The sequence below is a fragment of the Furipterus horrens genome, unplaced genomic scaffold (assembly GCF_987537825.1).
Source record: "Furipterus horrens unplaced genomic scaffold, mFurHor1.1.pri manual_scaffold_11, whole genome shotgun sequence".
Lineage (NCBI taxonomy): Eukaryota > Metazoa > Chordata > Mammalia > Chiroptera > Furipteridae > Furipterus > Furipterus horrens.
Window position 1 is genome coordinate 80,490,833 of NW_028327181.1, and position 25,989 is coordinate 80,516,821.

Here is a 25,989-nt window from a genome sequence, read left to right on the forward strand (position 1 = left end):
CCCCCATGCTAGGTCCCTTCTCTATCCTGCTTCACGCCCTCTCCACCCCCGAGGTAAATGCTGGCCTGAGTTTTCAAAGTCATCACTTCCTTGCTTTATTTTTATTTTTTATTTTACCACCTAATAGATGTACATAGTCAGGATTTCTACTCAGGTCTGTGAAACCCCAAAGACTGTGCTCTTAACCTCAGATGCTTCCTCTTGTTCTATCAGCTGCTGAAAGATGAGTTTAAATCTTCTATCAATTGTGAATTTGTTTCTCCTTTCAGACCTGTCAATTTTTGCTTTCTGTATTTTGAGGCTGTTATTGGACACATACAAATTTAGAAATACTTTATCTTCTTTCACTAATGTCCCTCGTGATCTCTAACAATGATTCTTAAAGTATTATAGCTTATAGCCTTAACGTCTCATTTGTCTGATTTTAATAATGCTACCTCAGCTTTCTTTGGATTAGTCTTCATGCATCTTTTTCCATACTTTTTCTGCCTCAGTAAAAATTGGAACATTTTTCTACTATATATTTTTGTAGCTTCTTGACCTATTTACAAAGTCATTAATATTTTATAGTTCTGAAATATGAGGCTAGAAAAGGAAATAAGGAAAAAAAAAAAAAGATGTGAATAATGCCCTGGCCAGGTGGCTCAGTTGGTTAGAGTGTCATCCTGCTACACCAAGGTCATGGGTTCAAATCTCAATGAGTGCACATACAAGAAGCAACCAATGAATGCATAATTAAGTGGAGCAACAAAATTGATATCTTCCCCTGCTCCTCTCTAAAGAAAAAAAATTTTTTAACATGAATGAGTCAAAGCCCTAGGACAAGCCTCCAGCCTGACTCGCACTCTCCTTTGGCAGCTAGGTTTTGATAAACTAATGCACTTCATCAGGATACAGCTAGGTTTTGATAAACTAATGCACTTCATCAACATAACACTCATTCACACAGGTTATGTCTAACATGACCAACTTAGTAACTGTTTATTCAGATACCTATTGCATAAACACACTAGAGTATATTATATAAAGCAGTTACACATGGTACCACAATTATTACAAGTCAAACTATTTTATTGTCCAAGAGACTCTGGCTGTGGACACCGGAGGCCCGTTCTCAATGGCAGGAGCACCAGGGAGACGCTGAGTCCTCACTCCTCAGCACTCTGCGTGCTGATGTAGTCCTGGAGAAGCACCTGCACCTCTGCCCGCCGGCTCATCTTGGTGGCCTTACCCTGAAAGCGGCCTTTCTTTCCTGCTCCTTTCCCTTCCAGCACCTCAGCCACCCTGGGAAACAGAGATAGATACAGTCAGGGGAGGGAGGTCTTCAAGGGAAAAGCCACAGAAAAACCCAGAGCAGCCCTGAGTCTTTCCCCATGGGCTAAGGGGAGGGAGGAAGAGCAGATGGCTTCTACAAATCCTTCATAAAAATACTTGCCCATGTGAACAAAAGTAATATACCGTGTTTATTGTAAGAGTGAAAAACTGGAAACAACAGAAGTGTCTATATAAATTACGGCAACCTCCAGGGAGCAGGGTGAGTGTACACCAGGGGCAAAGGGCTACAGACGTAACACCTTCGGGGAGCAGCGGGGACGCAAACTGCGCGTGAGTGAGAAAGGTGGGGCCATGGCAACCTGCGCCAGCCTGTCCTGTCTGAAGACAGGTTCCTCACAGCCACTACCGTGTGGGAATGTGAGCCCAAGGTTGCCAGAGTGCCTTTTTCTTTTCATTTTTTGAGAAAAGCTAGAATTATGTATTTTAGCCCTGGCTGGTGTGGCTCAGTGGGCTGAGCACCGGCCTGTGAACCAAAAGGTCACTGGTTCGATTACTAGTCAGGGCACATGCCTAGGCTGCGAGCCACGTCCCCGCTTGGGGACAAAAGATAACCAATCAATGTTTCTCTCCCACATTAATGTTTCTCTCCATCTCTTTCTCCCTCCCTCCCCCTCTCTCTAAAATATAAAATCTTAAAAAATAAAATAAAAATAAAAAATAAATTAAAATCTCCTAATTTTAAAATGTAGCAAGTAATTTAAAAAATTTAAAATAGCACACAGGCCAAACCAGTCTATAAGCCAATTCTGGCTACCTGTCAGGATCCTCTATTTTAAAAGCTTGTTTTCCTACAATGCTTTACAGTGAACATATATTCATCGGAGCCACTCAGGACTTTGAAAACTTACTAGAAAGAACAGGGGGCGCTACACCACCATATCTAATTTAAAATAAAATATAAACAATAATATAAGGGGAAAGAAGTCCAACAAAGTTCTAATTTTTCACTACCAATTACATCAATGCCTTTTTTATTTCATTTCAAAATTCCGATTTTATTTTTCCCCAAAGAGTTTGTGCCCATGCTCTGCTGGTGCCTTAAGCATCTGCTGTATCTGCCTACTGAGAACCCAGCACCTATATTCATGTATAACTTATGAATCCCAATTTCTAAATGAAAAGGCAAAGCACATGAAGTTTAGAGCCAAAAGACCTGAATTCAAGTCTCAGCTGTGCCACTCTGTGAGATCCCAGGCACATGGTGTGTCATCCCTCACCTGTGAAACTGGGAATGAGCGCTGGTGATAATTACTGCAGCCACCTCACAGGTCTGTGGGGTGAATCAAAATGAGATTGCAGATGCGGTGGCCTCTGCCCATGGGGAAAGGGCTGTATGAGGTTAGGCCTGTAGGCTCTCCCACCCATGCCAGACAGCCCACAGAAGGTTACCTGGGCCCCAGGGTCTCTACGGCCTCAGCTGGCCCTGCCAGTAAGAAGAGGCCAGCGCCTTTCTCATCGCCCACAGTTAAGAACAGGAGGGTCTCCTAGGAGGTAAGACAAGGAGATGAACCCTGATACTTAAAAATTTGGGGTCAAACCCCTCAAACAGCACACTATGCTCAGTCTCAAAACAGATTTTAAAATCATATTCAATTATAAATACATCAAATCAACATGCTGTATACCTTAAACTTATACAATGTTGTATCTCAATTCAAAATAAAACAGCTTTTCTCCCCTAAATCACAAGTGATGCTCTGGGTGAGTGATAATGCAGACCCTCCACTCTGGCCCACTGGAGCCATCAAACTTTTTGACCACAGGAACTTAGGTGCAACATTAAGAAGACACTACTGACCGCGGCCAAACATAAAATGCCTTTCGGGACCTGAATGTCAACCTTTGCAGCCTGGCCACCGCCCCCCACACCTCACCCCCCATGCACCCCATGTTTCCTAAACCTCTGTTTCCCTCTGCCTGGCCGCCTCTGCTCCCTTGTCTATGATCACTTAGCAGTCTTCAAGGCCCTCTTCCGTCAAATCTCCCCACCTTTTCAGGTAAGGGGTCCCTCTGCCTCTAGCATTTACCACCCTAAATTATAAATGTTGACAGAATTATGAAAATAGATATACACACTGCTTTTCCCAGAACAGGTATTCCAAAAAGTGTTTTCTTGGAGTAAATATGAAAGAGAGACCTGGAAGTCAGGGCTGTCAGGATGGGAAAGGGCAGCTGAAGCCAGGGGAAAGGGAAATGGAAGGGATGGCTTTCAAAGGGCCTAGCTAATCCTCATATTTCTGCTACAAGTGGCTTGGAAACTGGTAATGTCACAGCCCCAGATCTCGCTCAACACCTAAAACAGAGCTTGGCTCATAGCGCTGATCATAAGAAAAATGCTGACTGAATTTCTATTCCCTGCTCTTCGCGTGTTCCTGTGGAGGGACGGCAGCTAAACTAACGCCCTTCATTTAGGTCTCCACCCAGGGTACATAGAGGACCTCATGCTCCTCTTACCTCTGACCGGATCTCATTGGCAATGATATTCATGAACTCAGAATCACCCTCCTTCCTACAACAAAAGGCACAGACGTGAGATGCGTGTTGTGGAGAGGGAGCTGGGAAACCGCAGGGTGCCCAGCCTCCCTGCTGCCTGTTTGGGCCAAGCCCCAGACACTCTTAGCAAAGAGAAAGAGCACTGGCTGAGGGCCAGCAAGATGTCCTTCTCAGAATCAGCAGTTCATACAAGCTCTGCATTTATTTGTCTCCCTTTAATAGGATTCACCAAGACACGTGGAGATGTTAAATGGTAAAGGAAGCGAGGGACAGTGATGAAAGTCAGAGTGAAGATGTTACACCAAACCCAAGAAATCTTATAGGTAACATTTCTTAGGGTCCACCCAGCCTTGAGAATACCAGTGAGAGACCCGCCACCGACGACGCACTGCACGCAGGGGAGAGTCCGAGCCCTAAAGCCCAACGCTCCTGCCCTGTCTCTCACCTGTGCAATGTGACCACGCCTCCCCAGTCAGGGCTGCTCCTGAGGCTGTGGGCAGTGTGCACCGCCAGGTCTCTCAGCAGATTCAGGTTGTTCTGAAATGGGTGGAAAGGATAACAAGAGAGCGCCACCCTCCCTCCACTTCATCCCCGCCCCCCACAACAAACTACACATGTGGTTAGGCGGAGAGGCTGAGTCCGGGGAGCCTGTTCCAGGCAGAGCCCATGCCCTCTGTAGCCTCCAAGGAATAATCACCTTCTGCAGGAGCTTGCTGGAGTTCTGCAGCTTTTTCACTGCTTCCACGTGATCCTCTGATCCACACCTGCAAGTGAAAGGTCCGTGGAGATCTGCCCAGCTTCCCAATTGCTTTTGGCGCTGGGTGCACATCCACAGCACTTACCAATCATGAGTACATCTTACCCCCCCAGAGACAGATTATTCTGTCGGCCTTACAGGTAGGAAAGCTAAGCCCTGGGGTGTCCAGGACCTGAGAAACAGGAGGCAACAGAAGGGGGCATACTTCAGCAGGGCAGTCAATGCTTTTTCAGTTCCATAACTTCTCTCCATCCACTTAAGCACCCGGTTCCCAGCCAGAAATATCAGGTTGGTTTTGTTCTTCTTCCCCTTCTCAGTGCCCAGAATTTTAATGACCTACATGAGGTGAGGGGGTAACACACATACATACACACATGCAGAAACCACAATGGGTGCTGGACCTGAGGTAAGGAGACATTTAGACCTCCCCCTCAGCTAGAAAGCAAAAAAGGAGTGATTTCGCTCAGGACTCCCCAACTGTCCCCACTCTATCACTCCCAACCCTGTCATGATCCCATACTCCCTAACACCCTCTCCCAACCATTCAAAAGTCCTTCCTCACCTACCTGAAGGTCACTGAGATTGCTCACATGGGTCCCACAGCACATGTTGGAATCAACACTCTTGATGGTAACAACTCGAATGGGCCCAGCATGATCGTCCGGCAAACCCCGGCCCCTAACCTAGAACTCAGGGGAAGGAGAGGGGCTGTCTGAATTTTGATGAGGACCCTCAGAGGGCCATCCTACGGAAGCCACCCCACTGGCTCTTCCCTCACCTGCTCCACCTCAGGATCACCTAGGCTCAGTTCTCGTACAGTCACAGGCAACCGCTCTCTGATTTTTTCATTGATGCTCTGCTCAATGGTAGCGACTTGCTCTGCCGTCACAGAAGGGCAGTCCAGCTCGATCACGCTCCGGAGTCGCCCTAACTCCCTGTCAGAAGAACAGTAACCACAGGATGCTAATAATGACAATAATAATATCTGAAAGTTTGCAGTTTACAAAGAACGGCCATGTAAATTATCTTATTTAATCCTCGCAAAAGTCCTGCAAGGTAGAGAGTGTCACTTCCATCTCATAGGTGAGGGGTAGTAATGAATGTGATCAAGGCCACAGCACCCAGGACTCACCTTATAGGTCTTTAGGCTCATAATTCTATGTTCCTTCCTAAGCAATGGCAGATCTCTCTCCTCTCATCCAAGTGTTTCCCGCAAGAAACACGAGGTCATCCCCACCCCATCTTCAAGATGAGCAGGAGAACACAGCAGACTTTGAACACTGCCCTCTCTTTTACCCTCCTATCCCCGACCCTTTACTGGGAAAGGAGCCTGTAGTCAGGGGCCACGCTCTACAGTTAGGCGTATGCCTCGTGCTCACCATGATGTTGTCTGCAGCCCAAACAGATGATCAGCAACCGCTGTGATGAGATGCTGCGCTGAGCATAGAGAACAAGAGAGCGAAGAGTGAGAAGCCCAGACAGCCACCTAGTCCCACAATATCATTATAGAAACTTTCCTGGTTGAAGACTTGTCGGGCAATGGGTAATATCCTCGAGATACTTTATCGAAAATTCACATGAGAATTCTGCAAGAGGCTTTATGATGCCAATTCACAAAAGAGGAAACTGAGTCCTAGAGATGTCAAATAAAGGAATGTAGCCTATCAGAGGCAGAATTTGAACTTAAGTTCTAATGTGCCACATTCATTCAACAAATATTTATCAAGTGCCTACCACATGCAAGGCACAGTGCTTAACATTAGAGATATGGTATTATCCCTGATTGATGACAGTGAGGAGGAGGAAGAAAAGAAGGAATTAACTATGAAGGCAATGGGAATAAGACAGCCAAAGGCCTTGAAGAAGAAAAGAAACAGGAAAAAAGAGAGAAAGGCCAGCATGGCCAGAAAGCAGAGCAAGAGGGAGGGACACCAGCTGAGGCTGGAGCAGCAGACAAGTCCCAGCCCAGGTAGGTCTTGGGAGCCATGATAAATTTAGCTTTATCAAGAGCAACAGGAAGCCTTTGAAAAGTTTTAAGCAAGAGCAACATGATCAGATTTAAAATTTTTTTTTAAGTCTCACCCGGGGACTTTTAAAAATTTGCCTTTTTAGAGAAAGAGAGGAAGGGAGAAACATCAATGCAAGAGAGAAATATTAATCAGCTGCCTCTTGCACGCACCCCGACTGGGAACCAAAACCGCAACCCAGGCATGTACCCCAACCGGGAATGGAACCAACAGCCTCTAGCCTCAAGGAACGATGCCTTTCCAACTGAGCCACACCAGCCAGGGCTGGGTGACTTTTTAATTCCATTTTGGACATTTTGAGTTTAAGAAGCCTATGAGGTATCCAGATAAAGACACCAAGTAGGAACTTAATAATACTCAAATCTAGCACTTATTCTAATAGTTTTACTTTAATTGCTCATATTGCTTTTATAACATCTGTCATGTCCTGTTGATTCTGAACGTTTCTCTTTTCCAAAAAGCTCACTCCTAGAGAACCCAAATCATACCTCAATCATCGCTGTATCCCCACACACAGTATCTGCCCCTTCAACGAATCCCCTGCCCTTGCCCCACCTACCTGAATGCTGCTGCATGTGGTCAAACCTGCGCTCCCAGTCCACCCGAACGTGGACCTCAGCCCCAGGGATCAGGGGTTTCTGTGTGAAATGATCAGCCTGGGCCCCCCGGCGCGTCACTCTCAGCACAGAGATGTCATTGATTGTACCACGGTCATCAGGCTGGGGATAGAAGTAAGGATAATCAGTGGTGGGAGGCAGGGCTCCCTTAACTCCTGGATACAAAGACCCTCTAAGGAAAGTGTGTGAGAAACATGCCCAGAATTTGAGATTCCCTATGGAAAGCCAAGCGAGGTGGTCCACCTTGTTTCAGGAGGGAACTGTCTCTGTCCACTTCACTGAATACCTATATATTTTGTTCTTCAGAACAGAATAACAGGATTAAAACAAAGATGGTAACTACAGCAATGAAGGTTTCAGTAAAATCCAAAGAACCTTAATCCTCACTTTCATTCCCTTACTTTAGATCCTTATCTTTCAATAATTTTTAAAATGATCTTAATTTTCTTCCTTCCCTCCATTCCATCCTCTACACTGCTACTAGAATTAGATTCAAAAATATTCCTTCAGCCCTGGCTGGGTGGCTCAGTTGGTTGGAGTGTTGTCTGTACAACAAAAGGTTGCGGGTTAGATTCCTGGTCAATACACATACCTAGGTTGTGGGTTCAATCCCTGTTTGGGGCACATACTGGGGGCAACCAATTGATGTTTCTTTGTCACATCAATGTTTCTCTCTCTCTCTCTCCCTTCCTTACTCTCTAAAAATCAATAAAACATATCCTCAGGTGGGAGTTAAAATAAAAAATAAATTTAAAATATTCATTCACTTAAAAAATAGCAAGTGCCAACTGCTTACAAGACACTGTGCTTACGAAATACAATGTAAACAAGACTTGATCCCTCATGGAACTTCAGAGTCTGGAGAAGAATAGACATGCAAACAAGTAATTGCAATATCATCTACAACATGCCATAGAGGAGCTCAAAGGAAAGAGACCTAACAGTCTTAAGAAATCAAGGAAAACCTCCTAAAAGAAGTGATGTATAAAATGAGATGTTCTATGGCTGCCTGAGGTCACAATTTTTCTTTGCAGGTCAGAAAACCTCTGTGTTGGGAAAATCCTTGTAATAATGATGACACTGATATAAAATTGGAACTTTGTCACTATCAAGTTTACTGAACATGTTCTCCCATGTCATTTCTTTGCCTAAGTACCTCCATGGCTTTCCATAGCTTCCTGAATGAAGTCCACACACCTTAACACATCCTTTAAGGACCTCTGAACTGACCTCCACTTACCATTCCAAGGTCATCTCCAGCCTGTGATCTATCAACACACACCACAGACTCCAACTATATCTGACTATTTGCAGTTCACTAGTTTTGTCAGATTCTTTCAGGCTTCCCTGCCTTTGTTTGAGCTATTATCTCTGCCGGAAAAACCTCTCCCATAATGCCCACCTTTGGTGTTATTATCCGCCTTCCCCATGTTCACACTGGACCTTGTCACTACCCTGTTACAGCACTGGTAAGTCAGCCCTCTGTCATGCTCGCTCCCAGTAATGACTTTTCGTTCCGGTCAAACATTAAGTTCATTCCTACCTCAGGGCCTTTGCACTTGCTATTCCTGCCACCTGGAATACTTACCCCTCCCCCACTAGCACTAGCCAATTACAACGGCTTACCCCCCTCACTTCTTTTAGGTCTCTACTGGAATAACTTGGCCCCCTACCTAGGAGAATATCCCTACAGTTTTGTCTGTCTTCTCCAGTGAATACTAGTATTCTACGTATGTAGAGGAACTGTTTTGTTAACCCCTTATCCTCAGGGCCTGGAATAGTACCCAGAATGTGTTATGGTTAGGTAAGTATTTGTTGATAAATATCTGCTGTGTGGACAAGTGAAGTGAATTGAACGTCCATCGTTTTCATTGCGGCGGGGGTCAGAGGGACAGCAGAGCATCTTCCAACTGGGCAGAAAGGAATCAAGGGCTTCGTGGGACGGAGGAGGAGTAAAGGAGATGTCTGTTACCTGTCCCCCGCCCTCGGGGAAAAGCAGCGTGTCTTCCAGCACCACTTGAAAACCGTTCAGCACTTCCTTCTTGCCATTGCTTCCTTCGGTCTGCAGCTCCGCTGGGCGGCAGGAGACCACGGTGGTGGTGAACTGAACAGAAAGATGAGAGTGTAAGCCCGGACCCCAGCCCTCGGTACGCCGGGACTGAATCTAGCTCGGCCCTCCCTCCACACGGCGCCCTCTTCCCCCACCGCCCCATCTTCGCCAAGCCTGCCACACCTCCCGAGCGTAGCTGTCCCGCTGACACTGGAACGCCATCACTGTCGTCTGGGACGCGGGGAACGGCGCGCACTGAAACGCCAGGGGCGGACGGAGGCCGAAAGGGGACAGTCCTCATAACGTGTGTGTCTCTGCGCGGAAGCGGGCAGGTAAGGATGGGGGTTGGTCGGGACAAAGTATTGAAAACGCAACTTGCAGGCGTTCGGGGCTGTTTAGCAACTGTTCTGAGACTTCGAAAATGAGCAGAGGATGAAACTGCGTCCTGAACTTGTCAAGGCACTGAATTTAGCCCGTTGTGCTCCAGGGATGTGTTAGGTAGAGGTGGGGAAAGTGCCTGATACACGGCAGCGTGCCCAATAGGAATGTAATGAAAGCCACATTTGTTAATAATATATTTTATTTAACTCAACATATCCAGAATATTGTTCATCGTGTAGTAGGTATATAAAAATAAGATTATTTTCCCGTACAAATTTTTCGAAACCTGGTGTGTATTTTACACTCACATCTCAGCTCGAACTGGCCACATTTCAAGTACATGTGACTGACTAGTGCTACCTAATTGGTCAGTGTAGATAAAGAAGTTATCAAGCTGCAGTCAATGCCTTAAAACTTCAAACTATTTAAAGTTAAAATTAACTTTCTTTCTGCTCTTTCAAACAACTAATAAGCCTGAAGACTCCGATGTTCCAGAATTTAGAATTTTCAGAAATTAGGATTTTTAAGGTAGTAATGGAGAGCATACTCTATGTGTTACCTAATGCACTCCATTTGGATTTCTAGAGCAACATCATGTAATCAAACTCAATATTTATGCTGAGAAATACGCTAAGTGGAATAAACAGACTATATAAATAGCCTCACATCATTTTAGGTCAGGTCATGTTTTGCTGTCAAATGAGTTTTGGTGTTTTTCTTTTGCTTGGTTTTGTTTGTTTGTTTTGAGTTTTTTTGGTCAGTTTTCAGAACTTCTCGGTTTTCAAAATTGTGGATAGGGGATATGCTGTACAAATTCAAGTCCCAGCTTTGCCACTTATTGTGACCTCTTTGATCACCTATGAAGAAAAGACCTAATTATGTTATAGGGCTGATATGAAATTCAAAAATTTTAATGAGGTAAGAAATAGTAAATTGTAAAACATAATATACTCCCCCACTCCCTCAGGCAATCCCCCCACTGTTGTTCATGTCCATGGGTCATGCATATAAGTTCTTTGGCTACTCCATTTCCTTTACTGTACTTTACATCCCCATGGCTATTCTGTAACTATCTATTTGTATTTCTTCCTTTTTTTAAAAGATTTTATTTATTTACTTTTTAGAGAAAGGGAAAAAAAGAGGTAGAGAAGCATTGATGTAACATCAATAGATTGCCTCTTACACACCCCCAACGGGGGACCTGGCTCGAAACCAGGGAATTGGGAGTTGAACCAATGACTTTCAGTTTGCAGGCTGTAGGTCAATCCACTGAGCCACATCAGCCAGGGGGCCCTCCCAAGTTTTTATCCACAACACCTGGTGAGAGACTGGCCTGTTCCACATCTGCACGCCTCCTACCAGTCTGGATGGATGTGGTTTCTTTAATTCTGTAGTTGTTAAACATCTATTCAACCCAATTTCTGATGGTTCTGAGGGATGGTTGTTCTATATTTTAGTTGTAATTTTGATGCGGTTGTGCAAAGAGGAGAGCCATTTCTGCCTATGCTGCCATCTTGACCGGAAGTCCATTAGCAGTTGCATTTAAGTTTAATAACTGATGTCAGCTTTAAAAGTATGTACAAAGAGATTTCTGGAGTATGCAGGAAGCTGAAGTAGGTTTCTGGCTGGTTCTAGGGTTGGCAGTATTAGCCATATAGCAAAAGACTGGTTTCTGCTCTGAGAAATCAGAGCATGGATCTGTGCATGGGAAAGTCCCCCAGGTTGGCTACAGCCTATTCCCACCATCTTTCTTCCAGTCTCAACAATGAGGACCAGGATCTCTGACACCCACGAGGGAGAAGAGGCTTGCCTCCAGGAAAAAGAAATACAAGCAAAAAAGAAACAGACCAGTTCCTAGAGATTTATTATAGTCGATATGCTACTTCTTTGGCTTCCGCTCTACCACATATATACACATGCTCAAATATTCAAGAGAGCCCTGATGAGCAGCCCAAACACAGAGATTATAGACAATTTGTAGGAAGTCAGAAGTGCCACCAGTCTACTCCTTTGCTATTCTGCCATCTGATACAGCAGCCATAGTCAAGTGCCTAGTAAAAAGAAATAAAGCATGAAGGAGGACCCTTAATTAAGAGCTTCTAGGAAAGATCTGAGATGCCAGAGAACCCTGGTGCACAGCCAAAGACCTGGACAAAGGCCCAGGCCCTAGCTTGTCATAATGACTGGAGGATAGCCACAGCATCCTCCCCAGCTCTGCTGCACAGAAGTTAATTATTTGTCACATCAGCACCGTCAGAATCATCCTAGAAAAAAAGAAAAAGACAAAAGCACCTGTAGAGTATGCAAAGAGTGCACATGTGTTCATAAACACTGCTCACTCCCTTCTGCTCTCCAAGTTTTCTTTTGTGATTTTCTAAGTCACGCAACTTCTTGGAAGGCTAATACAGAAGGATTTAAATTTTGGAAAATAAAGTAAACCACTAGGACTCAATAAACAGCATTGTGTCATGTATCATTTAGTTTCAGAATTTCAATTAATGCTACTGCTCCTTACAACTATAAAGATAGTCAACAGTGCCAGATCTGTTCTAGGATGGAGAAGCAGAGGAAGAGATGGAAGTGAGGAGGGTATTGCTGGAGTTTTTAAAGCCTGGAGAATATTCAACTTCCTCTGTTAAATTCTAACATGCATTGAGAACTACAGTGTGCAGAACAGAGACAGGAGCTTTCCAGTACCTTATTTTTAAGGGCCAAAAGGAAATTCAAGGATTGAGAGACAGGCTTTACTTACATCCAGATCATCCATGGCAGGGGGAGGTCTCTTGGTGCTGACCTTGTTCAGAAGCTAGTGGGAAGAGAAAAGGAGTCACAAGAAAGGACAGCAACCTGCATACTGATGGATCACAGAAGAATGGTCCCAGCCAGACAACTGCCTATTCTTAAAGCCCCTAATACATCAGGGAAATGAATTAGAGAAAAGTAAATTCATTTCCTTTTTAAAAGGAAATTTAAACACACACAGACAACCCTCCTTACTAATCCAACTCAGGGTCTGCTAGTGTTTTTGCAACTTGAGTAACTAGTACTGAAATTCTGAAACCAAATAACTCATGGCAGGGTACAATTTATTGAGAAATAGTGACTTTTAATGTGAATTTTATACTGCTTAGTTTGAACTTCCCTTGAAGTTGTCTGGCTCAAGAAAACAAACACACATAACACACACACAATAGAGAACAAAAATTACAGAAAAATAGAAGAAGATTTAGCCAAATTTTTTCAGAACACAGGCTATCTCTATTAATAGTGAGTGAATGTATGTATATAATTTCACTAATAGAATATTCATCTCTCCCATCCCTACTAAATAAACATCACATAAAAAATGTAAAGAGTATCAGCACCAATGAGCAGCCAGTCTGAGGAGCTCATATATTTCTGCCTAGCCCTAATGACAATCCTCCAGAGAATGTGTGCAGAGAATAATCAAGATGGGCAGAATATGGCATTACCTCTGCATAATGTTCCACCTGAGCCAGTTCTGCCTCTTCATCCCCTTCCCAGTCTCTCCAGTTATCAAAGTCCACAGACAACCACACTGGCTACAAGAAGAAGCATGGACAGTCAAAGGCCAGGAGGGCAGCAGAAGTGCATAGAAAAACGTGCTTGTGTGCACAGAAGCATGCTGGGGGAAGAAGGTCAATGGAAGTAGTCTTCCCAACAGTACCCCTTTGACTAACCCCACCTTCAGACTGCCACATTATAATCATCATCCATAAAGATTTCCAAGACCCTATTAAGCACAATGCCAGGCATAGTACAGAAAAGCATAGAAATTCTGCCCTCCAAGAGCAGATTGACTAGGGAGATAACACATCTGGAAATATAACTGTCAAAAATATCATAGAGTCAACCAAGCATGGAAGGGAGAACCCTTTGAGGCCCGTGTTCCAAGTTCCCACACTTAGAGAAGTTATTCACTCATTCATTTAACAGATATTTATTGAACAGATAGTATGGGCCAGACTCTGAGATTGGCCCTGGGATTATAAAAGTGTTCAATACATAGTCCCAGACATCAAGAAGCAAGTGGGGAAGGGAAATGTAAATAAATCATTATAATACAGTGTGGAAAGGGTGTTGGTAGGTTGTATAGGGGATATTTTGGGAACCCAGGCTTCTTGAAGTCACAGCCTTGAAGGATGAACAGGGGTTAGGTGGGAGAAGGTAGTGGTGATGGAGGCTTTCCAGGAAGAAGACACAGCTTGAGCAAAGGTACAAAGCTGAGAAATAGCCTGATGTCTGTCAAAGAGCTGCAAGCAGCTTGCTGTGGCTGGAATGTGAAGTTTGAGGCAGAGAGTAATGGGATATGAGGCTATAGAGAGAGGAATAGCCAGGTCATGATCTTATATGTCACACTGTGGTGCTTGGACTTCAACCTAGAGTACAGAAGTTATGAACTCAAATGCCCAAAAGAGTCAGGAAGACAATGAAAAGGAGTCAAGTGAGGTGAACCACATGCCCCATTTAAAGCTCCAACTCGAGGCATTTGGGAATTTTAGATCAGTGTGGCCAAAATCTCCATTTTTCCAGAGAAGCTAATAATCTGGATTTGTAAGTGAAATCTCCTCATTTTTATATGTCAGCAACTAATCAAAAATTCTAAATATCAGTAGCCAAAGTAATTTTTAACACTGTGAAGACCACTAAAATAAATTTGAGAGCCAGTTTCAACCAGCAGACAGCCAGTTTGCAGCCTTTAGGAGAAAAGAAGCCAGTGGGGGATCTTAAGTAGGGGTCTGACAGGGTCAAATGCAGTTTTAGACACACCATAATGGGAGCGCTGCATTAAATAGATCGGGGGTGGGGCTTAAAATATGCAACAAACTTCACCCAGTGACGGATGAGGCCTGAATTAGGAAGAGATAAAATAATGGGTTCAATATTATCCAACAAATCAGAGGCCGGACCTAGTGAGTAATAAAATGTTGGTGGTGGGAAAGAGGTTAGGGTGATTCCCAGACCTAACTGGGGCACCTGTGTACATGACAGAGAGCCCAGGAGAAAAAGCAGGCCCCTCCCTACCTTGATGTCCTCCTTGGTGAGCCTGGGCCAGGCCACTTTCTCCTTCCATTTCCTCACAAAGCAAGTAATGGAGCGGCTAGAGCGCTTATCCTGAGAGTCCTGCCAGAGAGAGAGCCTCATTCTTAGGGTCTGAGGTTTAGAACGAATCTCCCATTTCCCAGGCGCCTTCCCATCCAAACCTGACTGTCCCACCCCATCCTTACCTTGGAGTTCACCTTGGCGTAGAACTCAATCTCGTTGTACAACTCCACTCCATCGGCATTCTTGCAGCTGAGGAGATGCGCGAGACTGACAGTGGGGGCAGTGGGAGAAGGGAAACGTTCCTGGGAAACCGGGTCCTACAGAGGGGAGGGCCATTACCTGAACACAATGCGGTGGTCTTCTATGAGCACATGGACATCCGTGCTGTCCTCCACACAAAACTCCATGAACACATACTTGGGCCTGTCGTACCACAGGGTCCGCGCATGCTGCCTGAAGAGGAGTCGAGGTGGGGCTTCATAGGGGTGGGAGAGGGAGACTGAGCGCATTTGGGAAAGATGGGAGGAGGTGGAAACCTAAGGATATTTTATGCTACAGGCCTGTTACAATGGAGCTAAAGGAAACATGAGGAGGTGCAAGCAGAGTGATGGGAGTGGTGTGTGTAGTGAGGGTGAACCTGGAGAGAATCAAAAGTGTGAGAGTATCGTTGGCCCTGACTGGGTAGCTCAGTTGGTTAGAGCATCATCCTGTTGTGCTACGGTTGTGGGTTGGATTCCCAGTCAGGGCACATACAAGAACCAACCAATGAATACATAAATAAGTGGGACAACAAATCAATGTTTCTTTTTCTCCCTTCCTCTCTCTCTCTCTTTAAAAATCAATAAATTAAAAAAAAATTTAAGTGTGAGAGTACAAAGGTAGTGAATTAGAGAGACCCGCAGAGGTCACATGGCCTCTAACCACCCCAAAGTTACAGAGACCTGGGGTCTGGGGTTCCCATGGGACCTCGCAGAACCTGTTGCGCCCAGAAAACGTGAGGCAAGGAATATAAAGGGAAAGGGAGGCCAGAAACACTCACCGTGCCATGGCGGCTCCCGCTGCCCGGTTGCGTTTGGAGTGCGAGGCAGGGGCCGCTATCTTTAGATCCTGGTGACTCCCCCAGCAGCTGCCTCTCCTTATATGGTCAGGGGAAGGTTCTAGAGGCTGGGAAAACGTGGCCCTACAATCAGGGGAGCTGCACTCTGAAGAGACTGTAGGACAGCATAATCCCTGCAGCCCTTCACGTCTCCGAGTCTCCAGAAATGTACAGATTTAGGAAGAGACGACCCGCCTTCTGAGACCAGGGCAAAAGCTACACTACACTATAGATAACACGGAACGACTTGTCCCCTGCTTCATTCACCTGTTTCCCCAACGCTTAGTACATTCAGTGCTTGATTCACAATAGGCGTTCAATACAAAATTATTGGCCCGAATTAAATCCTCTGGGAAGGCCGGCCCTCCACGACTTCTGAATTCGGTGACAGCTGAGCCCCGCCCACCAATTCCTAGTGTTTCCCTGCCTGCCCGCGCGCCGTTGCCAAGGCAGCAAGGAGGCGCGGCTGACGTGCGCCAGCGTTTCCGGGAAGATGGCGGCCGTCGAAGTAGCTACGGAACCGGTAACGGGGGTAACGGCTCCTGAATCAAAGGCAAAGGACGAAGAGGAGGAAGAAGAGTCACTGCTGCCGTGTGAGGCGGTGCGCTGGGCCCCGGTGGGGGCGGTGGCGGAGGCCGGTCCTGGAACGATTGCGTTCTCGGAAGAGGCGGCTGCCGAGGAACCCGGCGCGGTCCCGGGCTCCCCGCCTGACTCGCCTGGCCGGACATTGCGGCGGCTGCGGGCTGAGCGGCGGCGGCTGGACTCGGCGTTGCTCGCGCTGTCCTCGCACTTCGCGCAGGTGCAGTTCCGCTTGCGCCAGGTGGTGCGCGGAGCGCCGGCGGAGCAGCAGCGCCTTCTGCGCGAGCTCGAGGACTTTGCCTTCCGCGGCTGCCCCCACGTCCTGGGTTACGGGGAGCCCGAGGACCCCGCCAGCGACGAGGGCGACAGGCTGCCGGGGAACCGGCCACTGTTGCGGGGCGAGGACCAGGTGAGCAGCTGGGGCCAGGCCCGACGAATATGGGAATAGGAGGGGTTGGGTAGGTAGCGATGCTGACGAGGATGGAGATAGTATCGGTGAGAAGGCGACCCATCTAGGTGAGTCTGCGCGTCTAGGACATGATTGAGACAGATGTGTGGGGCCCGCAGAAGTGCAGGACGGAGGCCTGGGAACCTGGGATGAGAACGGTCCACCGAAGATGTGATGACATGAAGGGCAGAGGAGCTGTGAGCGAAGAGAGTGTTCAGAGGGCAGCAGAGCAACCAACCAAAGCAATGCTGCTCCTGCTCACCTTATACAATACCTAAGTCCTGGCACATTTGCTGATACAATGCCCGGACCCTGGGGATTGGGAAAATTGGCTAGTGAAAGAGCAAGTTAACTGGAAATCATGGAAATTTAGATCTACTCTGTCTGTGCTTTCCTGGAACCTAGAGAAATATTCATCTTTAGACTTTCTTGTCTGATCGATAGCTTTGGTGAACAGCAGAGTATCTTAGTAAGTAAAAAGAAACAACTCCTGATTACATGAATTTTCTAATGCTGGTATTTTAAAATTCCTTCCCCATTCTGCTTAATAACTAGGTGTTCTAAATGAGGTTCTTTTGGTAACTGACAAGATTTGTTCACTTAGCCTACCTCAAGAAGTTATGAGAATCTGTATACCACACCAAGGGCACATTGCCTTACAGGAATAAAAAGGATAGAAAAAATTCCTCTGGTCAGTCTCTGTTAGATGTGAGGAGCACCAAAGGTTCTCTGTGGATTTGCTCTTTTGATTGTTCATTTCACTTTCAGAAATAGTACAGCTTTGGGGGAAGGGGAGTGTAGTGCTCAAAAATACCTAATAAGCAGCTGTAATCTTGTGTGCATATATTGACACAAGAACAGGTAGTGCCAAAGTGAGGGATATATGCCAACCAAATGATTTACTTATTTTCAGTTTCTAGTTTTTTTAAACCAGTATTTTATCTCACTTCGTAGTGAAGATTATTTCTGTTATTTCCTGTCTTGCACCAGAGCTCATTGTTCTATCTTTTTAAGCTTGTTTGCTCACATTCCAATAAATAGCTTACTAGAACTGCTATGGCAAGTGACAAAGCTCAGCAGATATTCTCATGAAAATGGAATCAGGATTTATACCTGGTTTCTTTTTTCCTTGGCTTCATACAGTTAGGGTACAATGGGAGCACAAAGTTAGTTTACCCAGTTCTTGCTCCTTGAGCTGGTTAGACAGCTTCCTCAAGTCAGTTTATCACAGTAGTCTCCACTTATCCAAGGGGGATACGATCAAAGACCTGCCATGGATGCCTGATACCTTGGATAGTACTGAACATATATACTGTTTTTTCCTATATATGCATACCTGTGATAAAGTTTAATTTATACGTTAGGCACAGTAAGAGACTAACAACAATAACATAATAAAGTAGAACAATTATACTGTAATAAAAATTATAAAATAATGGTTACCTGAACACAAGCACTGCGGTAGCAGTACCACAACAGTCAGTCTGATAACCAAAATGGCTCTTAAGTGACTAATGGGTGGGTAGTGCATGGAGCGTGGATACCTGAATACTCTGGACAAAGGGATGAGTCAGGCATAAGATTTCATTATGCTGCTCAGAATGGTGCACAGTTTAAAACTTTTGAATTGTTTATTTCTGGAATTTTTCTATTTAATATTTTTGGACCTCCATTGACTGCAGGTACCTGAAACCACGGAAGACGAAACTGCTGATAAGGGGGGACTGTTGTGTTTAGAACATGTCCTTCTGTACCTGATTCAGTAGCATAAAACAAATGTATATTGAGCACTTACCCTGTGCTAGGCCTTGAGGGTACAAAGCAAAGCCTTTGCCTGTAAGGAGTTCAGAGACTGGAGGAAACAGAATCCTAAACAAATAACTATAATGTGACATGAGCTAAAGTATAGGTGTGTGCAAAATAGAGCAGAGGAAATGATCAGTTCTGCCTGGGGAAATCAAGGAAACGTCATAAAGGATAGCTAGGCCTACATTAAACAGGAAAATGAACAGGAGTCTAAGAAAACACAACACTCAAGAAGTATTGGAGAAGGAATATTCTGAGAAAAGGTTTGCTTTCATGTCGAATAAAGGTAAAGCAAGAACATTGCTTTTTAAATAACTTGGACAAAAAGTTAATTTGTTGTTTTCCATTTGTTCTCTCTCTCATACCTTACTTCTGGAGGGTTTGGTGAGTACCATTTTAAGGTTAAATTTAATATCCTACAGACTTCTAGTTTAAAATGCAGCCTTATACCTGCATGATCTGCTGGGTTTGCTTTGTTTTGATACTAAAGAAAGGCATGGAAGAACCAGTGTTTGAATATATACAGTAGTCCCTCTCTATATCACAGTTCACTTATTGCGGCCTCACTGTATCGCGGGATTTTAAAAAATATTATATTTAATTATTTATTGCGAATTTTTCGCTATATCACAGGATTTTGCGGTACTGTATACGTATGTTCTTAAAGTTACGTAGGTTTAAGAGTGTAGAATATGTTTAAGAACATAAGTAGTGTTTATAAAAGTGTGGAAAAGGTTAACAAGGGAGTGGGAAAGGTTAATAAGGGACCGGGAATGGTTTATAAGTGTGTGGGAAGGGTTTATAAAGCCTTAAAATATATATAAATACTAAAATAAATATAAGGTTCCTACTTCGCGGATTTTCACCTATCGCGGGGGCAGGGCAGGGGACGTGTCTAGAACGTAATACCCGCAATAAGTAAGGGAATACTGTATTAGCAAGACTTTGCCACCCTGAACGGATTTTAATAATTTAAATGCAGAAACTGCCTGGTGGCCAACAGTAGGAAAAGGAGTCACTGCTCAGAGTAACTTACCAGATATTTAAAAAAAAAAAAGGGAAAAAGCACTATGACCTTCCCACCCCCATTACTTAGCTTTGGACTTTTTTTTTCATTGTCCCAGGTATCTGCATTTATTCTTTTGATTTTGAAGATAGTTATAATACATTGGAGGGCCTCTGAATCTTTAAAAAAGTGGCTATGTGTTATAAAGCCTTTCTCTACAACCTTAACTCCATATTCCCTGCACAAAATATTAAGGAGTTGTTCTGTGGAAATTGGCTGTGGAGGATGGCACGGCTCATTCCTGGGAGGTTGTCTAAGATAAGTTATCTCAGTCCTAACCAGACCTTTGGGTGGAAAAAGCAATATTAACAAAAGGCCCCGTTATATTCATAGATTTTTTCCAATGAGAGACAAATATTTTCTTAAAGAAAACACAAAGTTAATAAATTTCCCCATGTGAAATAATTATTCCTATTTTTTAGCCTATCTTATAAAGTCTGCATTTCATCTGAATTATTTGGAAACCTTTTATATTTTGTTAGTCATTATTAGCTTTACAGGTTTCTTAATATGCCCTAAATTTTCCTTTGCCTGTGAAGTAAACCTAAGTATTTTTTCATCTTAGAGTGAGCAGGAGAAACGGGAACGTCTGGAAACCCAAAGGGAAAAGCAGAAGGAACTGATACTCCAACTCAAAACCCAACTAGATGACCTGGAAACGTTTGCCTATCAAGAGGGAAATTATGATTCCCTGCCACAATCCATGGTCTTGGAAAGACAGCGGGTAAGTAGGTATCAGAGGTGCCTCCACCATTGCCTAAGGTTACCTCGTTCCTTCCAGTGTTTATTCTTTCCTAGCTTGTTTGCCCTGGGCCTTACTGAAAATCCCTTCACTGGCCCAAATCAAAGGGAAATTTTACTGTTACATGGGATCAGTCTTGATTCACCATGGAAACACAAGTTCCAAAGCCTTAAAATATGATGATTGAGCTCTATCTTTTTGTTGATTCTTATTAATCATAGTAATGATACATAACAATAACTAATATTTAGTATTTTCATTTGATCATTAAAACAGTTCTACTTGCGCACATTGTACCATATAAACTAGCTTTTTTTCCCCCCACAACCAGTTGATAAATATTCTAGGAATCCACACTGACTTTAATGTTGTGTTTATCTAAGCCACAACTAGGTAGACAGGTAAATCTGCTAGTAGAAATACAGCTACAGCCTCCCCTACATGTTGGTCTCTCACTGTGATGTGGCTTCTTCTCTGACTGGGTTTGAGTTACATTACCTAGATTTCATTATTATTAATAATGTCACTGGGATATTTTGGCTATAATGTACTTTGATGTTTTGTAAAAATTTTTCTTTTGTTGCCTCAAGTAGGGCAAGAAGGGATGAGAGGACTAGAAACTAAGAGAAACCAGTATTTATTCTCCTGAGACCTTGGGGGAAGCTAATTTGAGGCTTTTGGGATCATCAGCCACTTTGGGTTATTCACACTTTTGGTCTCCTGAGTGAAAGTCGCCTAGCCTGGTGGAACATTTGCAGTGAGAGGAGCCATTTCTGTCAGAGAGGAACCAAAGGTTCTTGTTATTTGCATAGAAGTAAAAGGTCTCATTGCCTTGATAAGCACTTGTATCATTTCTCTCACAAATTTGGGAGTTCTCCATGTCTTTGATTTCTGTCTAAGGATAGGAGGTGTACTAGTAAAGATTCTCCTTCTTCCTGATCTTCTCCCTGAAAGTCCCAAAGGGTGTGCTCGTTGCTTGTGGTCTTGACAGGTGATCATAGATGAGTTAATAAAGAAACTGGACATGAATCTGAATGAGGACATCAGTTCCCTGTCCACTGAAGAGCTTCGGCAGCGTGTGGATGCAGCTGTTGCACAGATTGTAAACCCAGCCCGAGTGAAAGAACAGTTGGTTGAGCAGCTGAAAACTCAGATTCGAGACCTCGAGATGTTCATCAATTTCATCCAAGGTCAGAGGAGGGTGGACAGATGTTGTGATAATTATATGTATTGTAAGTAGTAATACCTAAAGGTGCCAGTCTCGACATACTATTTCAGATGTTCGATCACATAGTGAGGGACCCAGCATGCAAGAGTAGAAAGAGCTTGGATTTTAGAACCAGATAGCTAAAACCCAAGCCCTGCCCTTTACTGGCTTCATGCCCTCGGGCAGGTTCCTAACCTCTTCAGTCCTGCTCTCCTCACCCATAAAATGATTCATGCTTCCTTCACTCAGCAAATATTTATTGAGCCAACTACCATATGCCAGTCACTGTTCTACACAATTAAATAAGATATATTTGTAAGTCTTGTCATGTAGTAGACACTAGTAAACGTTCTTCCTTTAAAAATCTGCCATCAGGGGGCTAAAGAAGTATCTTTTCTTTGTAACTCCTCATTACAGATGAAGTGGGAAGCCCGTTGCAGACGGATAACGGACACTGTGAGCACAAGGCCAGCGGGAAGACAGGAAATGGCTCCACCAGAACTGGCAGCAGCCGACTGCCCTCAGGAAACAGCAAACGTAAGTACAGCTTTCAGATTAGCACATCTGTAGGGACAGAAAGTAGATTAGTGGTTGTCTAGAGATTGGGGGGTTGGGAAGAAGTGAATAATGAGAAATGCCAATGGTACGAGATTTATTTTTGGGATATAGTGGTTACACAACTCTGAATATATGAAAACCACTGAATTGTACACTTTAAATAAGTGAGTTGTTTGGTATGTGAATTATATTTCAATATGGCTGTTGTTAACTGAAAAGAAGAGAAGTCCAGTGGCATTCTTAACTAAAAAAAAGTAAGTCCAGTGACAGCCTGGTTGGCTCTTGGCTTTATGTGGGACCCATACATAGCTCAACAGCAAGACTTGATTTCATCTTGTGACTTGTTGAACATACCCCTGTGTCATTATGGCCCTAACTGACGAGTCATTGTATTTTCCAAACAGCAAAGGCAGAAGATGTGAGGAGAGATCGGGAGACAGGGCTGCACCTGATGCGGCGAGCACTGGCAGTACTCCAGATGTTTGCTGTTAGCCAGTTTGGTTGTACCACGGGCCAGATCCCACAAACGCTGTGGCCAAGGGGCCAGGCTGACAGGGACTACTCTCCCTTACTGAAGAGGCTGGAGGTGTCTGTAGACAGAGTGAAGCAGCTAGCCTTACGGCATCAGCCACGTGACCATGTCATCACCTCTGCCAACCTCCAAGACCTCTCTCTGGGAGGCAGAGATGAGCTGACGACAGCTGTACGCAAGGAGCTGACAGTGGCCGTGAGGGACCTGCTAGCCCATGGACTGTATGCCTCTTCACCAGGGATGAGCCTTGTCATGGCCCCCATTGCTTGTCTGCTGCCAGCCTTCTCCTCGGCCCCTGAAGCCATGCACCCCTGGGAGCTCTTTGTAAAGTACTACCATGCTAAGAACGGCCGCGCTTATGTGGAGTCCCCAGCCCGGAAGCTCTCCCAGTCCTTTGCCCTGCCTGTTATGGGAGGCACTGTTGTGACCCCCAAGCAGAGCCTACTGACAGCCATCCACATGGTGCTGACAGAACACGACCCTTTTAAGCGGAGCGCAGATTCAGAGTTGAAGGCCTTGGTGTGCATGGCACTGAATGAGCAGCGTCTCGTGTCCTGGTTGAACCTCATCTGCAAGTCGGGGTCACTCATTGAGTCCCACTACCAGCCCTGGAGCTACATGGCACACACAGGCTTTGAGAGTGCCCTCAACCTGCTTAGTCGCCTTAGTAGCCTCAAGTTCAGCCTCCCTGTAGACCTCGCTGTGCGCCAGCTCAAAAACATCAAAGATGCCTTTTGATGAGAGTGCCCAGGCCCTACCCTAGGACCTTGCTTGGTAAAGATAGATGGTTAGTCTTCTAAGATAGGAGTAAAGAGTGGGAGGAAGGTTTAAAGATGGCTTTCCTAGACAAATGACTGCAAAGTCTGTTTTCCCCGCTGACTTGGCATCTCAGAAAGAAATTCTGAGACAGTTAATGGTTCTTCCCTGGTGTGTAACCACAGTGTGTATGTGGGACATATATTTGAGCCTACATAAAAGAAATCAGTCGTGGCACACTGTTAATGCACCAACTCCTGATGCCAGGTCTGATGTTCAAAGAATCCAGGTTTCTCTAACCATTCTCTTTAAGACAATGAAGGACAACGTGAGTGAGTGTTGGTCGTAGAAGACATTTGAGTTGAGGCTTCTGTAAGTCAAGTTGGGAGCCGAGGTCAGGGGAGGCTATGTATATTCCATAGCTGCCTCGAAAACTAGGAATGTGGGAATATTCTAAGAACAGCATTTCTAAGGGAGTTAACCACAAGTTAATTTTCGTATGAGCCCTTTTTCATCTAGAGGTAAGAGCTAAAGTCTGTTCCTGATGAGGGGGTCCTCTTCTCATGCACAGACGATGGTTTTGGGGTTTGGAGAGGGTTTATAAGGAATGACAACCATCATCTGGTACCATGTCCTCGGGCAAGTAATCTTTCCTCTGTGCACCTCCCAACAAGACATTGACAGTGATCTTAGGAGTAGATGTGTCAGGGGTATACTTCTCAAGAGAACCCTGCCACTGAGTCAGGTGTGGATAGGAAAACAAATCAGTGACCAGCAGCAGCTCCTTCCTAGGCTGTGACTCCATTTGTCCTGGAGGCTGGATGATGGAGGAGGTTTGATCATGTAGGGGGTGGGAACTAGGACAGATTGCTAGAGCAGTCCTATTTGGTCCTCAGTGTTTTAGCCTTTTTAGTTCATATTTGCCATTCAGCCTGCGTACTGCTCCAGGACTGATAAAGATGGTCAAAGTGTTAACCACTTTCTAGAAAACCAAGTGGGCTCCCAACACTACTGATTCAGCATGTTTCATGTATTAAATTGCCAGCTGCACTTTATGTCTGCACTATTATATAGTGCATTTTAACTTAATTTTTTCCAGCAATGTTATTTATGATGTATCGTTGATAATTCATTAGAATTAGTTTTCCTGTGTGAAGCAGAATAAATGTGAATGTTGTGAAAAGTGATATATCTGTGGTTGCTAGTAAAGTCTAGTATTTTGTGTAGGTTTCTTGTAAAGATCTTAAGAGATCCTTGATTTTGATTTGGAAGTCTGTCTGGGCATTATCAGCCCATCTGACCCAGATCATTTCCCAGAAGTATGTCTGGCTCCTGACCTTTCTGTCTTTTCTCTGCCCTCTGCCCTGGATCAACTCAACTTTGGTGGTGGTATTTTTCCCCCCATGAATAAATTCACTAAAAAGTGCCCTTACAGAAAAAATAAAAAATAAAAATAAATTTTAAAAAGTGCCCTTGGCTATATCACCCTGTCTCACCCAGGCCTGCAATTCCATCCCCACAGCAGATGTCACCACACATGCCACTTTTGGAATTGGCACTTTTAAACCCATTTGTCTGGGTATCATTTAGGGTGGGTATAACTGGTATAGCCATATGGTGTAGTCCTGTATCACCCCAGTATTTTTCTAATCCTCAAAAATAATTTGTATTAGGCTTTGTACTAGCATTGTGGGAAGCATTATTGTTTGTCTCATCCTAATTCAATTCTTACTACTTGTAAGGCAGGCCATTGTTACCCCATTTTATAGCTGAGGAAAATAAATGGCAGAAAGGTTAAATATTTTGTCCAGGTTTACATGATGAAAGAGCTGGGATTTGAATTCTAGTTGCCTGAGTCCACATCCTATAGTCTTTGTACTCTCATGTTACCTTATTGAATTGTGCTTCAGGGAAGAGAAGCTATTTTCCACATGCCTGCCAGAAATTTCAGCTGCCAAAGAACTAGGCTGCAGGGAGATGTTTAGGCAGCCATTGCTCTGCCAACTTCTTCATGAAATAGATGTGTAGACAGACAATCAATCCCATCAGCATCCCAGCAAATATCTGCTAGTCACTGATCCGTCGGCAGCCGTCCGTCTCGAGAGACGATGGTGTAGCTTCTTAAGAGTCTATCTGCACCGCCGAGAATGGCTGTGCAGTCCGACTCGGGAGTGACACGGTATCTGTCTCCTCCCGTGTTGAATCGACATCTTGCGATGACGCTGGAGTGTCCTCTCCAGTGAAGCTGAAGCTACAGAGCCTGGGCAGGGTGATATGGAGGGTCTGCTGTTGCCCATGCAGCAGACCCCCCCTCTCTTCGCAGCTGAAGGGTCCAAGGGAAAGACGGAGTCAATACAGCTTGGCTTCAGGTGCGCCGCAGGAGTTGCCGGTGTTGACTACAACGTCAAACCGCCTTAGGGACTCCGGCTCCGGATTTTCTGTCGGGGTTTACTCCCTTAGCCTTTCCCCTGA

The 25,989-nt window shown here is 44.7% G+C and overlaps 2 protein-coding genes and 1 long non-coding RNA gene across 6 annotated transcripts; 2 read left to right on the forward strand and 1 right to left on the reverse strand.

The window, feature by feature from the left end:
* Window positions 1–1,050: 1,050 nt before the first annotated feature.
* Window positions 1,051–15,955, reverse strand: PTGES3L (prostaglandin E synthase 3 like). 4 transcript variants are annotated; one of them, XM_090290812.1, is made up of 17 exons: window positions 15,767–15,899; window positions 15,067–15,180; window positions 14,910–14,976; window positions 14,707–14,805; window positions 13,134–13,223; window positions 12,413–12,466; window positions 9,202–9,333; window positions 7,172–7,331; window positions 5,965–6,022; window positions 5,364–5,520; window positions 5,152–5,268; window positions 4,791–4,921; window positions 4,526–4,592; window positions 4,274–4,365; window positions 3,790–3,844; window positions 2,725–2,819; window positions 1,051–1,284 (listed from the first exon to the last, which is right to left on the reverse strand). In XM_090290812.1, the coding sequence occupies exons 1-17, from the start codon at window positions 15,772–15,774 to the stop codon at window positions 1,149–1,151; spliced, it is 1,632 nt and encodes a 543-aa protein (XP_090146938.1). In that variant the 5' UTR covers window positions 15,775–15,899; the 3' UTR covers window positions 1,051–1,148. The 4 variants fall into 4 exon arrangements, with proteins under 4 accessions (XP_090146938.1, XP_090146935.1, XP_090146937.1 ...); XM_090290809.1 differs by lacking the exons at window positions 12,413–12,466; window positions 13,134–13,223; window positions 14,707–14,805; ... (1 more) ...; window positions 15,067–15,180; window positions 15,767–15,899 and adding an exon at window positions 9,463–9,544; XM_090290811.1 differs by lacking the exons at window positions 1,051–1,284; window positions 2,725–2,819; window positions 3,790–3,844; ... (6 more) ...; window positions 7,172–7,331; window positions 9,202–9,333 and adding an exon at window positions 11,508–11,924 and having other exon boundaries at window positions 15,767–15,955.
* On the forward strand, window positions 10,445–12,116 carry LOC149998523 (uncharacterized). The gene is made up of 2 exons (XR_016513943.1): window positions 10,445–10,578; window positions 11,418–12,116. It is a non-coding gene; the product is annotated as an uncharacterized LOC149998523 (long non-coding RNA).
* Window positions 15,956–16,286: 331 nt separating the features above from the next.
* RUNDC1 (RUN domain containing 1) lies at window positions 16,287–24,987 on the forward strand. Its single transcript, XM_090292300.1, has 5 exons — window positions 16,287–16,811; window positions 20,288–20,446; window positions 21,456–21,654; window positions 22,089–22,208; window positions 22,634–24,987. The coding sequence occupies exons 1-5, from the start codon at window positions 16,317–16,319 to the stop codon at window positions 23,497–23,499; spliced, it is 1,839 nt and encodes a 612-aa protein (XP_090148426.1). The 5' UTR covers window positions 16,287–16,316; the 3' UTR covers window positions 23,500–24,987.
* The last annotated feature ends 1,002 nt before the right edge of the window (window positions 24,988–25,989 follow it).